The sequence below is a fragment of the Amblyraja radiata genome, chromosome 4 (assembly GCF_010909765.2).
Source record: "Amblyraja radiata isolate CabotCenter1 chromosome 4, sAmbRad1.1.pri, whole genome shotgun sequence".
NCBI lineage: Eukaryota > Metazoa > Chordata > Chondrichthyes > Rajiformes > Rajidae > Amblyraja > Amblyraja radiata.
Window position 1 is genome coordinate 10,883,988 of NC_045959.1, and position 14,225 is coordinate 10,898,212.

At 46.9% G+C, this 14,225-nt stretch overlaps 1 protein-coding gene across 4 annotated transcripts in view; it reads right to left on the bottom strand.

The window, feature by feature from the left end:
* snx31 (sorting nexin 31) overlaps positions 1-385 on the bottom strand; it is a 106,772-nt gene extending 106,387 nt beyond the window's left edge. Inside the window, exon 1 of one of the 4 annotated variants that reach the window (XM_033018945.1) lies at positions 330-385. In XM_033018945.1, coding sequence (XP_032874836.1) covers positions 330-338 — 9 coding nt within the window. In that variant the 5' untranslated portion in view covers positions 339-385. Of the gene's footprint in view, positions 1-38; positions 258-329 lie in introns of those variants that run through there. The other 3 variants (XM_033018946.1, XM_033018944.1, XM_033018942.1) reach the window with 3 other exon arrangements.
* Between the last annotated feature and the right edge of the window lie 13,840 nt (positions 386-14,225).

Here is a 14,225-nt window from a genome sequence, read left to right on the forward strand (position 1 = left end):
CCCGCATGTCGTTCCGGGCAATAGAAGGTGTCCTTTACCACATAGCGCGTCCCCAGAGAGTCGCAGCCTTCCTCGGTGGCCCCAATGGTGAGGTGCATCTCTCTCTATCCGTGCAGCCGCACACGGGACTGGCAGCACACGCTTGTTACGGTTGCACGGCTCCAAGCAAACATCGCTATAGGATCTTTGGCTCCAAGGGCGGTGTCAGGAGCGGAGATTTCTGGGACGTTGTAATTCACCGCTGCAAATACCTCGGCTTCCTCAAATACCTCGGCTTCTTCAAATACCATGCTTCAACATTCCCTCGCGACCTAGCAGAGAACTTGTACCTTTTGCATCGCACGGCACAAGCTTCCCTCCCACCTACAGCCCTCGTCCTGGGGTCTATTTCTTGTCGGTAGACAAAAATGCTGGAGAAACTCAGGGGGTGCAGCAGCGTCTATGGAGCGAAGGAAATAGGCAACCGTCGCCTATATCCTTCGCTCCATAGATGCTGCTGCACCCCCTGAGTTTCTCCAGCATTTTTGTCTGTCTTCGATTTTCCAGCATCTACAGTTCCTTCTTAAACACTTTGTCTATTTCTTGTCATTGTTGAAAACCAAGGTATTGGGTGACGTGGGAGGGGAGGAGAGGGGAGAGGAGGAGGGGGAGGGAGAGGGAGAGGGAGATTATTTTTCCTGGCCACAACTTGCTATTGCCCCAGGGCAATGCAAACTGAAGCACTAGGTTGGACGAGGGCTTCCTGACTAGACTTTTTAGATTAGATTCCTTTATTTGTCATTCAGACCTTACGGTCTGAACGAAATTTCGTTGCCTGCAGTCATACACATAATAATAAATAACAAAACACACAATAAACACAAATTAACATCCACCACAGTGAGTTCACCAGACACCTCCTCACTGTGATGGAGGCAAAAATCTTAAAGTCACTGTCCCTTCCCTCCTTGTTCTCCCTCTGCGCTGAGGCGATCCAGGCCTCCGATGTTGTCCTCTCACAACTTGATGTTGGACATCCAACGTGAGAGGTGTGCCCAATCCAAGAGCACTGCAAGTTGTCACCAAATGATGAGGTGCATGAACTCCTAAAATACGAAAACGGTGATAAATGCTCAGTTGGCCTCTCGGGTGGTTTGCGGTAAGATTATAATGCAGACTGGCTGGCATACGGACATCCTAAGTGGTTCTTTACCAGGTGATGTCAAAGACCTCATTACTCCATCGTTGACCCATCAGTCCTAGAGATGTATAAAAATTAAATATATATATAGATCCTCATTCCTGTCTGGTATCCAGCGGACAAGAGAAACGGGTGCTTCAGCCCACTGAGTTCATGCTGATCACCCCTTCACATTAGTTCTATGTTATACGACTTTCTCGACCACTCGCTAGCCACGAGGGACAATTTACAGAGATGATTAACAAGGTAATTACAGAGGTAATATGATACAAAAGTGGGTGGTTTTGCAGGTAGTGAAGATGGTTGTGAAAAATGGCAGCAGGATCTTGATCAAGTGGGCTGAGGACAATGCTTCCACACCTCAAAAAAATTGTCCTTAAATAGAATCCCAAATTTCCTGGAATTTGATGGTATTTCCTGAAATTTTCAAAAGTGGTTTCTGCGTGCTACTTGTTGGAGGTTTTTTCGCGGGCACACGCTAACAACACAAAGAAGAACAAGGCAAAATAGATCTATGTAACTACACCGTATCTGCCTGCTTCTGTTACTCACTTGTACAGCGTTATGCAAAGCAACTATCATTGCCTCCAACAGCTTTTGCTGTCTTTGTTTTTTTCAACCTGCTCTGTGTCTCAGTCTCTGCTCTCCCTCCCTCTCTATCTCCCTCCCCTCTCCCTCTCTCCATCCCCTCCCTCCCTCTCTCTATCACCTTCCTTTTTCCTCCCCCTCTATTATTTCTTCCCTCCCTCTCTCGTTCCCCCTCCCTCCCTCCTTCTCCCTCTCTCCACCCCTCCCTCTCGGCCCACCGTTCTGTAAACATAGAAACATAGAAAATAGGTGCAGGAGTAGGCCATTCGGCTCTTCGAGCCTGCACCGCCATTCAATATGATCATGGCTGATCATCGAACTCAGTATCCCATCCCTGCCTTCTCTCCATACCCCCTGATCCCTTTAGCCACAAGGGCCACATCTAACTCCCTCTTAAATATAGCCAATGAACTGGCCTCAACTACCTTCTGTGGCAGAGAATTCCAGAGGTTCACGAAAAAAAATGTTTTTCTCATCTCAGCCCTAAAAGATTTCCCCTTTATCCTGAAACTGTGACCCCTTGTTCTGGACTTCCCCAACATCGGGAACAATCTTCCTGCATCTAGCCTGTCCAACCCCTTAAGAATTTTGTAAGTTTCTATAAGATCCCACCTCAATCTTCAAAATTCTAGCGAGTACAAGCCGAGTCTATCCAGTCTTTCTTCATATGAAAGTCCTGACATCCCAGGAATCAGTCTGGTGAACCTTGATTGATTGATTGATTATACCTTTAATAATCCTTTACAGGAAATTACAGCCACGACAGCTTCTAGACAGACATAACACCACACATTTCCTCAAATAGCTTCCATACTTAACAAGTTAAAATACAAGTTAAAATACGTTAAAATACAATTAATTTAAAAAAGTGCAGTTATTTATGCGCATTATATAACCTTATAGCAGCTGGTAAACAGGACTTCCTATGTCTCTCAGTTTTGCACATTGGTGCAATCAGTCTCTGACTGAAGATGCTGCTCTTGATCACCTTCAGGGCATGGAGTGGGTGAGTGGGGTTGGTCATTATTGAACCCAGTTTGTTCAGAGTTCTGGCCTCTGCCACATGCTGGACCGTTCGTTGCTCAGCCCCGACCACTGAGCCGGCCTTCCTGATCAGCTTGTCCAGTCTGTTTTTGTCCGCTATGCGGGCGCCATCTCCCCAACAGGCCACAGCAAAAAACAGAGCACTGGCCACCACTGAATGGTAGACACTGCACAGTAGGGGTTGGCAGATGTTAAATGACCTCAGCCTCCTTAAAAAATACAGTCGGCTTTGTCCCTTCCTGTACATCGCCTCCATATGACACTTCCAGTCCAGCTCACTGTCAAGCTGCACCCCCAAGGTACCTGTGGTTAGCGACCACCTCCACCTCAGTGCCCTTAATGGTGATTGGTGTTGCTTGAGTCCTCCTCCTCCCCCTCCTGAAGTCCACAACTATCTCCTTGTTTTTTTTGGTGTTAAGATGGAGGTTATTGTGTGCACTCCACTCCACAAAGTTACTTATTATGTCTCTATACTCCTCCTCATTGCCCCCTTTAATGAGGCCGACAACAGCTGTGTCATCCGAAAACTTCTGCAAAAAGCAGCTGTTGGTGTTATATTGGAGATCCGCTGTGTAGATGGTAAACAGGAACGGAGCCAGCACAGTTCCTTGTGGAGCCCCTGTGCTGCTCAAGATGGTGCCCGAGACACTGTTCTGTAGGCGCACGTACTGTGGTCTGAGGGAAAGGTAATCCAAACACCACAGTACCAGTGATGGATCCACTTTCATCTTCTCCATCTTCTCCCCTAGCAGTCGGGGCTGAATTGTGTTGAAGGCGCTTGAGAAGTCAAAAAATGTAATCCTTACAGATGCATCAGTAGTGTCCAAATGTGTGTACACCCTCTGCAGCATGTAAATGAGGGCATCATCGACACTGATGTTAGGCTGATATGCAAACTGTAAAGGATCCATTTGATTTGACACACTAGTCCTGATGTAGGAAAGGACAAGTCTCTCAAATGTCTTCATTATATGTGAAGTGAGCGCTACTGGTCTGTAGTCATTGTGATGAGTGGGATGGGTCTTCTTTGGGACAGGTACCAGGCAAGATGTTTTCCACAGCCTTGGAACCTTCTGTAGACGCAAGCTCAGGTTGAACAGGTGTGTTAGAATACCACACAGCTCTGAAGAGCAAGTCTTCAGTAGCCTTGGGCTGGTGTCATCAGGCCCCACTGCTTTCCCTGGCTTCAGTCTGTCCAGCATCACCTTGACCTGAGCAGTATGAAGAGTCATAGGTGGGGCTGCTGGTGGAGTGGGAGGTGGAAAGAGGGGACTCCGTACAGGTGACATCTCAGGAGTGATGGAGATGATGGAGAGAGGGAGGGGAGCTGGAGAGGAAGCCGCAATGGTCAACAGACCAGGTGGGGGAGGCTGGGGTGGTGTGGGGCAGTCAAATCTGTTGAAGAATCTGTTCAGATCATCAGCCAGACTCTGTTCACCATCAGGCAGTGTACCACCTTTCTGCTTCATGCCCGTGATCTTTCGCATTCCAGCCCATACCTGCTTCACACCATCTTGCTGCAGCTGTCGTTCTAATTTGAACCTATAGGCTTCTTTCCCCTCCTTAATCCTCACCTTCAGTTCCTTTTGAAGTTCTTTGATTTTATTCCTGTCGCCCTCCCTGAAAGCCTTTTTCTTCTCATTTAGTAAGGCCTTCAGGCTGCTGGTAATCCAAGGTTTGTTATTAGGGTAGCAACGAATTACCCTGGATGGCATGATGTCATCATAACAGAAATTGATGTAATGGGTAATGCATTCTGTTAGTCCGTCAATGTCTTCCCCATACTCCTCACAGAACGCATCCCAATCTGTTGTCTCAAAACAGCACCTCAGGGCTTCATCTGCCTCAGGATACCAGTCTCTTGATGTTCTGGTGGTGACAGGCAGCCTCTTGGCAGCTGGGGTGTAGGAGGGAGAGAGATGTAGCATGTCGTGGTCTGATCGACCAAGAGGGGGCAGTGCAGTACATTTGTATGCATTTTTCACATTTGCATACAAAAGATCCAGCGTTTTATCACCTCTGGTTGTACAGTCAATAAACTGTTTAAAAGTGGGCAAAGTCTTAGAGAGACAGACATGGTTGTAATCTCCAGACACAACAATGAACGCTTCTGGGTACTTGGACTGGAGTCCCGCTATAGTGGTGTGCAGCACGTCACACGCGACTTCCGCCTTGGCAGATGGAGGAATATAAACAACAATGGCTACCACCACAGTGAACTCCCTGGGTAGGTAATATGGTCTTAAACTAACCGCTAAAAGTTCAATGTCCTTCTCTGTACTCCCTCTATGGCAAGAATGTCTTTCAGATTAGGAGACCAAAACTGTATGCAATACTCCAGGTGTGGTCTCACCAACCTCCCCACACACCTCCCTGCTCCTATACTCAAAGGTAAAATCAAGGCCAATCCCAATGTAACTCCAATCCCACTGGTAACTTTTCACCAGTAGGCTTATCCAGAATTCTACCACTGCCTGAAAAATAATCAAAGGCTCAACTTCCACTAAGAAAGAGAATTCAAGACTCATTGTCATACAATAATTTTCCGGAACAGTCTGTGACCCAATACAATACAATTTATTTGTTGTCATTTGAACCCAGAAATTCAAACGAAATTTGGTTTCTGCAGTCATACAAACAAGAAGAAGAACCAAGACACAACACAATTTACACGAACATCCATCACAGTGAATCTCCTCCTCACTGTGATGGAAGGCAAAGTCTTATCTCTCCCCTGCACTACTCGTTCTCCTCCCGATGTCAGAATCAAAGCCCCCGGCGGGCGATGGTAAATAAGTCCCGCGGCAATTATAAAGCCGCGCTGGGTGATGCAAGGCCCTGCTCCGGGTCTTGGTGTTGGAGTCCCCGGTGTGCGCTAACAAGTCCCGCGGCCATTTAAAGCCGCGCTGGGCGATGTAAGGTCATCCTCAACCCCGCAACTCGGGCGGGAGAAGTCGCCGTTGCGGAAGCTCCGAAAAGCGGTCTCCCAGCAGGGACCCGCGGGCTCCCGGTGTCACCGTCCACCGGGCTGGCAGCTGGAGCCCCCGAATCTCCTGGGTCGGGCCGCAGCAGCGCGCCACCACAGCTCCTCCCGCTCCGAACTCGGCCAGCTCCACGATGGTGGGTAAGTCCGCAGCTCCGCGACTGGAGCCCCAGGTCGTTCCAATTGGAGGCCGCTCCACGGTGCTCGGCCCCAACGACAACGGAGACCCGACAGAGAAAAGGTCGGGTTCTCCGTGCAGGGGAAAGATTTTAAAAAGTTTCCCCACCCCCCCCGCCCCCCACACACATACCCAGTTTAAAAAAAATAAAAACTACATACAAACGAGACAAAAAATAAAAAAACAACAGACGGACTGCAGAGACCGCTGCAACGTGAGTCGCGCCGCCCACCCATGACCCATAGCACTATGTTTAAAGCCCATTAGCGCTGCAGTCGGTAGCGTTATATTTAGAACCCATAGCGCTGCAGCTGACAGCTCTTTGCTTAAATTCCCACTCGTTAAACTGACAGCGCTCTTTTTAAACCTGTGAGCGCCAAACCGGCAGTGCTGTATTACCTTTACACCCCTTCGCGGGCAGGATGTGGAAATTCCCTGAAATTACCCAAAGACAACCAGAATTTCCTGAATTTCGGGTAATTTCCTTCAAAGTGGAAACACTGGCCGAGGAATGGTTGATGGAATTTAAGTGAGTTTATTGTCATGTGTCCCTGTATAGGACAATGAAATTCTTGCTTTGCTTAAGCACACAGAAAATAGTAGGCATTTACTACAAAACAGATAAATGTGTCCATATACCATGATATAAATATATACACACATGAATAAATAAACTGATAGTGCAAATAACAGAAAGTGGTTGGTAATAATCAGAGTTTTGTCCGAGCCAGGTTTAATAACCTGATGGCTGAGGGGAATTTAATGCAGAAAAATGTGAGGTGTTGCATTTTGGGAAATTTAACATGGGCAGGACCAACACAGTGTGAATGGTAGGGTTCTGGGTAGTGTTGTGAGCAGAGGGATCTAGGAGTACAAGTGCATAGCTCCCTGAAAGTGGAGTCGCAGGTAGATTGGTTGGTCAAAAAGGCTTTTGGCACATTGACCTTCATCAGCCAGAGTATTGAGTATAGAAGTTAGGAGGTCATGTTGCAGTTGTATAAGACATTGGTGAGGCCACATTTAGAATATTATGTTCAGTTCTGGGCACCATGTTATAGGGAAGGGTGTTGTCAAGCTGGGAAAGGTACAGAGACGATTTACGAGGATGTTAGACACAAAATGCGGGAGTAACTCAGCAGCATCTCAGAGAAGGAATGGGTGACGTTTTGGGTCGAGACCCTTCTTCAGACTGATGTCAGGGAGAGGGACCGAAATAAGGAAGTGTAAGGTGTGAAAATAGGACAAAGGGAATGGAGAGCAAGGAAAATGTTGAAGAGATCATTGTTATTTTGCGAAGGTAACAATAAAACAAACAGAGATGAAATGTAGTTGGAGACAATAAGTCTGGTTGGAGAACTGGGAAGGGGAAGGATGGAGAGAGGGGGAAAGCAAGGGTTACCTGAAGTTAGAGGTCAATGTTCATACCGCTGGGGTGTAAGCTGCCCAAGCGAAATATGAGGTGCTGTTCCTCCAATTTGGGCTGGGCCTCACTCTGACAATGGAGGAGGCACAGGACAGAAAGGTAAGTGTTGGAATGGGAGGAGGAGTTAAAGTGTTTAGCAAACGGGAGATCAAGTAGGTTTAGGCAGACTGAGCAAAACGATTGTTCAGCAAAATGATTGGTCTCGCCGATATATAGGAGTCCACACCTGGAACAGCGGATACAGTAGATGAGGTTGGAGGAGGTGCAAGTGAACCTCTGCCTCACCTGAAAAGACTTTACGAGATGTTGCCTGGACTAGAGGGTCTGAGCTATAGGCAGTGGATGAGTAGGCTAGGACTCTATTCCTTGGAGCGCAGGAGGATAAGGGATTATCTTATAGAGGTGTTTAAGATCATGAGAGGAATAGATTGGGTAGATGCAGTCTCTTGTCAAGAGTAGATGTATAGACGACCAGAGGACATAAGTTTAAGGTGAATGGGAAAAGATCTGAGGGGTAACATTTTCACACAAAGGGTGGTGGATGTATGGAACAAGCTGCCAGAGGAGGTAGTTGAGGCAGGGACGATCCCAACATTTAAGAAGCAGTTAGACGTGTACATGGATAAGACAGGTTTGGAGGGATATGGACCAAATGCTGGCAGGTGGGACTATTGTAGCTGGGACATGTTGGCTGGTGTGGATAAGTTGGACCAAAGGGCCCGTTTCCAAACTGTATCACTCCATGACTCTATGACCTACAAACCCACATGACTTTGGGATGTAGGATGTAGGAGGAAACCGGAGGAAACCCATTCAGCAAAGGTTTAGAAGGTTCAAAGATCTTTTATTGTCACATGTACCAATTAAGGTACAGTGATATGCGAATTATCATACAGCCATACTAAAAAAAAAACAACAAGACACATAACTATATGAAAGTTAACATAAACATCCACCACAGCTGATTCCCCACGTTCCTCACTGTGATGGAAGGCAAAAAAGTCCAAGCTTCTTCCTCTTTATTCTCCTGCGGTCGGGGCAGATCAAAGCTCCCGCAGCCAGTGGTTGAAACTCCCGAGTCGGGGCGATCGAAACTCCCGAGTCAGGGCGATCGAAACTCCCGAGTCGGGGCGATCGAAACTCCCGCGTCGGGGCGATCGAACCTTCTGCGGCTTGGAGTTCCCGAAGTTGGTCTCTGATGGGAGACCGTGGGCTCCGTGATGTTCAAGTCCGCAGGCACCCAAGGCAAAGGGATCGCAAGCTCCACGATGGTAAGTCCGCAGGCACCAGCGGTGGAGCTCTCAAAAGTCGGTCTCCAGCAAAGGCCGCCAACTCCTCGACGTTAGGCCGAGGTGCGGACGTAGATATGATACGGTAAAAAAATCGCATCTCCGTCGAGGTAAGAGATTAGAAAAAGTTTCCTCCAACCCCTGCCCCCCACAAAAAACAAGCTAAAGAATACTAAAAACATGCATTTAACACACTATTAAAACACAAAGAAGGAAAAAACAGACAGACTGTTGGCGCGGCAGCCATTGCTGGCGCCACCCGGTGGTTCACAGGGACAATATGCAAACTCCACACAGATAGCACCCAATGTCAGGATCAAACCCAGGCTCATGAAGAAATCTGTGACAGAGTATTCAACACTGGATGGATTTACGAGAAAATCCACTGGATGGATTTAAGAGAGAGATAGATAGCTCTGGGGGCTAGTGGAATCAAGGGATATGGGGAGAAGGCAGGCACGGGTTTTTGATAGGGGACGATCAGCCATGATCACAATGAATGGAGGTACTGGCTCGAAGGGCCGAATGGCCTCCTCCTCCACCTATTTTCTATGTTTCTATGTCCCCCCCCTCCGACCCCCTCCTCCGCCACCATCCCCGGCCACGGGGATAGATGGCCCGGGGTCCGCGAGTAGGCCACCAGTCCAGATGCTGGCCCAGGAGAAGGTCCTGCTGTGCTGGCAGCCATAGCAAATGCTTACCTGCAGTTCATCGCGTGTGCTCCAGTTGGCGTTGCGTGGCAACAGTACGGGTCATGACCTAGACTGCGTGCAACCTCCCTATTGAGAGTTAACCGCGGGGCTGTGTTGTTGTCGGTGAGGAATTTCACTTACTGGGGTCGCTACTGAGGGGATAGCGCGCAGCAAGTAGACTATTATCTGAATGTTGGCCGATTAGGAAAAGGGGAGATGCAACGAGACCTGGGTGTCATGGTACACCAGTCATTGAAAGTAGGCATGCAGGTGCAGCAGGCAGTGATGAAAGCGAATGTTATGTTAGCATTCATAGAAACATAGAAACATAGAAAATAGGTGCAGGAGTAGGCCATTCGGTCCTTCGAGCCTGCACCGCCATTCAATATGATCATGGCTGATCATCCAAATCAATATCCCATACCTGCCTTCTCTCCATACCCCCTGATCCCTTTAGCCACAAGGGCCACATAACAAAAGGATTTGAGTATAGGAGCAGGGAGGTTCTACTCCAGTTGTACAGGGTCTTGGTGAGACCACACCTGGAGTATTGCATACAGTTTTGGTCTCCTAATCTGAGGAAAGACATTCTTGCCATAGAGTACAGAGAAGGTTCACCAGACTGATTCCTGGGATGTCAGGACTTTCACATGAAGAAAGACTGTATAGACTCGGCTTGTACTCGCTAGAATTTAGAAGATTGAGGGGGGATCTTATAGAAACTTACAAAATTCTTAAGGGGTTGGACAGGCTAGATGCAGGAAGATTGTTCCCGATGTTGGGGAAGTCCAGAACACGAGGTCACAGTTTAAGGATAAGGGGGAAATCTTTTAGGACCGAGATGAGAAAAACATTTTTCACACAGAGAGTGGTGAATCTCTGGAATTTTCTGCCACAGTTGAGGCCAGTTCATTGGCTATATTTAAGAGGGAGTTAGATGTGGCCCTTGTGGCTAAAGGGATCAGGGGGTATGGAGAGAAGGCAGGTACAGGATACTGAGTTGAATGGCGGTGCAGGCTCGAAGGGCTGAATGACCTACTCCTGCACCTATTTTCTATGTTTTATCTATGTTTTTCTATGAGGCCTTGCTTTTCTTCAGCATTGGGATGATGGTAGTCTTCCTGAAGCAGGTGGGAACTTCAGGACGGGAGTAGGGAGATTAAAGATGACCACGAATACTTCTGCTAACTGGTCCGTGCAGCTACCAAGGGCACCGCCAGGAATTCCGTCTGGTCCAGTTGCTTTTTGTGGGTTTACCCTCAGGAAGGCCGATCTAACCTCTGCTACAGTCACCCTGGGGAGAGGCACGTTGGTGTCTGAAGGGGCCAGGTGTCACCATCCTGTTGGCATTCTGCTCAGAGCGAGCATAGAACTCATTCAGTTCATCAGGTAGGGTCGAACTATCACCAATGATGTTGCCTGACAGTGCTTGACAGCAAGTTATCTTATTCAGACCACGCCACATTCTCCGTGTGTCCGAGCAATTATACTGGGATTCAAGTCTATCCCGGTATTCAATCATTACTGATCTATCTTTCTGTCTCATCCCAATTTTTCTGCCTTCTCCCCATAACCCTGAAACCCTGATTAATCAAAAAGTATCAATCTCCACCTGAAAAGGTATCTATGACTTTATCTCCACAGCCTTCTGTGATAATGAATTCCACCGATTCACCACCCTCTGACTAAAGAAATTCCTCCTCATCTCCTTTCTAAAGGTATGTCCTTTTATTCGGAGGCTCTGGCCTCTAGTCGTAGACTCTCCCACTAGTGGAAACATCCTCTCCTCATCCACTCTATCAAGGCCTTTCACTATTCGGTAAGCTTCACTGAGGTCCCTCCTCATCCTTCTAAACACTAGCGAGTACAGGCCCAGTGCCGTCAAATGCTCATGATATGTTAACCCAATTATCCCTGGGATCATTCTCATAAACCTCCTCTGGACCTTCACCAACACCAGCACATCCTTTCTCAGATACGTGGCCCAAACCTGCTCACAATACTCCAGACGCAGTCTGACCAGTGCCTTATAAAGCCTCAGCATGGCATCACTGTTTTTGTATTCTAGCCCTCTTGAAACAAATGCTGGTATTGCATTTGTCTTCCTTACTACCAGTTTAACTTGCTAATAAACTTTCTGGGAATCCTGCACCAAGTCCCTTTGCACCACCGATTTCTGGAATCTGTCCCCTTTTAGAAAATAGTCTACGCCTTTATTCCTACTCCCAAAATTCATGACTGCACTTTGCTTAGCTGTATTCCATCTGCCACTTATCTGCCCACTCCCACAACCTGTCCATGTCGTCAAGAGAGAGTTAGATTTAGCTCTTAGGGCTAAATGAATCAAAGGATATGGGGCAAAAGAAGGAATGGGGTACTGATTTTAGATGATCAGCCATGATTATATTGAATGACGGTGCTGGCTCGAAGTGCCGAATGGCCTACTCCTGCACATATTTTTCTATACATTCAGAGTCCCTGCTTTCTCTGCACTATCTGCCCCTTCATCTATCTTCGAATCGTCTGCAAACTTGGCCACAAAGCCATCAATTCCCTCATCCAAATCATTGATATACAACATGAAGAGTAACGGCCCCAGCACCGACCCCTGCAGAACACCACTAGCCACTGGCAGCCAACCAGAAAAAGCCCAAGAAGTTTTAATGCTAACTATGATTGTTAATAATGTGAAGATAAATCTAAAAAAAATGTTCAGGTAGCTTATAAAAATTGAAAAGTAGCACAATTGATAGAACAAGTGGCACAGTGGCGCAGCGGTAGAGTTGCTGCATTACATCGACAGAGATCTGGGGTCGATCCTGACTACAGCTGCTGTCTGGTTGGCATTTGTTCGTTCTCCCTGTGACCACATGGGACACTGCCTCACTAGTTAAGAGAGCGCAGCAGCGTTTGCGCATTCTCCGCCGGATGAGAAGAGCTCACCTCCCCCATCCCATCCTCACCGCTTTCTACAGGGGCACCATAGAGAGCATTTTGACCAGCTGCATCTCTGTCTGGTTTGGGGACTGCAAAGCCTCCGAACTGGAAGTCCGTGCAGAGAGTGGTGAGGACGGCTGAAAAAATCATCGGGACTTCTATTCCTTCAATCCGGGACATTGCGAGCAAACGTTGCTTGTCCAAGGCCAACAGCATTATAAAAGACCCCACACATATCCATCACGGATTGTTCACTCTGCTGCCCTCGGGCAAAAGGTATCGCAGTATAAGGAGCAGAACGGCCAGGTTTTGCAACAGCTCCTTCCCCCGAGCCATCAGACTCTTGAATTCCATATAAAGTGCCACCACCATTATCTATTTATCTTTTTATCTATTTTATCTTTTTATCTATTTTATCCTTTTGTTATTTTATGTTGCACGGTGAGCCAGATGCAACAACATTTCGTTTAGACTTGCATTTGTTGATGTATTTTTGAATGACAATCAAGTCTTTGATTGATTGAGTGATGTGTTTTCTCCGGGTGCTCCGTACAGGTTTGTAGGCTAATTCGCTTTGGTAAGTTGAAAAAAAATTGTCCTTGGTGTGTAGGATAGTGCTAGTGTACGGGATGATCGCTGGTCGACAGGGACTCAGTGGGCCGAAGGGCCTGTTTACATGCTGTATCCCTAAAGTAAAAAGAAGTAATCTCCATTTGAAAGAGGGCCCTGTATAAGTAAACCATTTGTAATTATTTATAATTAAACAGGACAACGTATTGATCCTTTGAATGGCCTTAGAATGTCACAGGGTTAAAGCCTGACTCCAAAGAATTGTGAACAAAAGTCTAGGATCTAGATTATACTAAGATAGGGGAACAATACTGGTGCTGATATCTCTCAGTTGAGATAATGAATCAAAACCCCTGTCTGCTCCTTCAGATGAAGGACAATATTACTTCAAAAACGAGGAAGGACTCGAGCGATATCTTACCCAATCCATCATTGAGTGTCAGAGGATAGAAATGCCCTCTCTCTGCAGAAAGATGCGATGTAAATACAAGTCTATCTTTTCTATTTCTTTCAAATTATTTATGGCTAAGGAATGACTTTTGAAACGCAGACACTGTTATAATGGAAGAAACATGATGGCCAATTTGTGCACAGCGAGCTCACAAACCACAATAAAACAGACTCTATCTTTGGGCAAGTATTGGGGGATAAATATTGATCAGTGCTTTACAATATTATCCAAATAATGTTCTTCAATTACCACGATGGGATCTGTTCGAAATAACATCTGATAGTACAACATTTTGTTAAGCACTAGAATCTCCACTAATCCTCCACCAAAGCCATTTAACTCTCCCCACATTCCCATAAGCTCCCCCCCCCAACCAATTAGGGCACATCAGAGTGGCCAATTAACACAACAGCCTGCATGTTTTTGGGAAGTGGGAGACCAGAGATCCCGGAAGAAGCCCACAATTACAGAGAAAACATATAAACTCCACTCAGGCAGCATCGGAGAATAGGATTACGTTTGCATCATCGCTGCAGGGATGAGGCAACAGCTCTGGCAACCCAAAGAGATACAGTGGCCTCCATAATGTTTGGGACAAAGACCCATCATTTATTTATTTGCCTCTGTGCTCCACAATTTGAGATTTGTAATAGAAAAAAAAAATCACATGTGGTTAAAGTGCACATTGTCAGATTTTAATAAAGGCCATTTTTATACATTTTGGTTTCACCATGTAGAAATGACAGCTGTTTATACACAGGAGGGAGACTGGGAGGATTGAGGGAGAGTAGGGGGTAGGGAGGGAGTTGAGGGAGAGTGGGGGAGGAGGGGGCTAGAACGATAGGTAGGGGAAAGGGAAGGGAGAGGTTATGGAGGGAGTGACTGAGGGT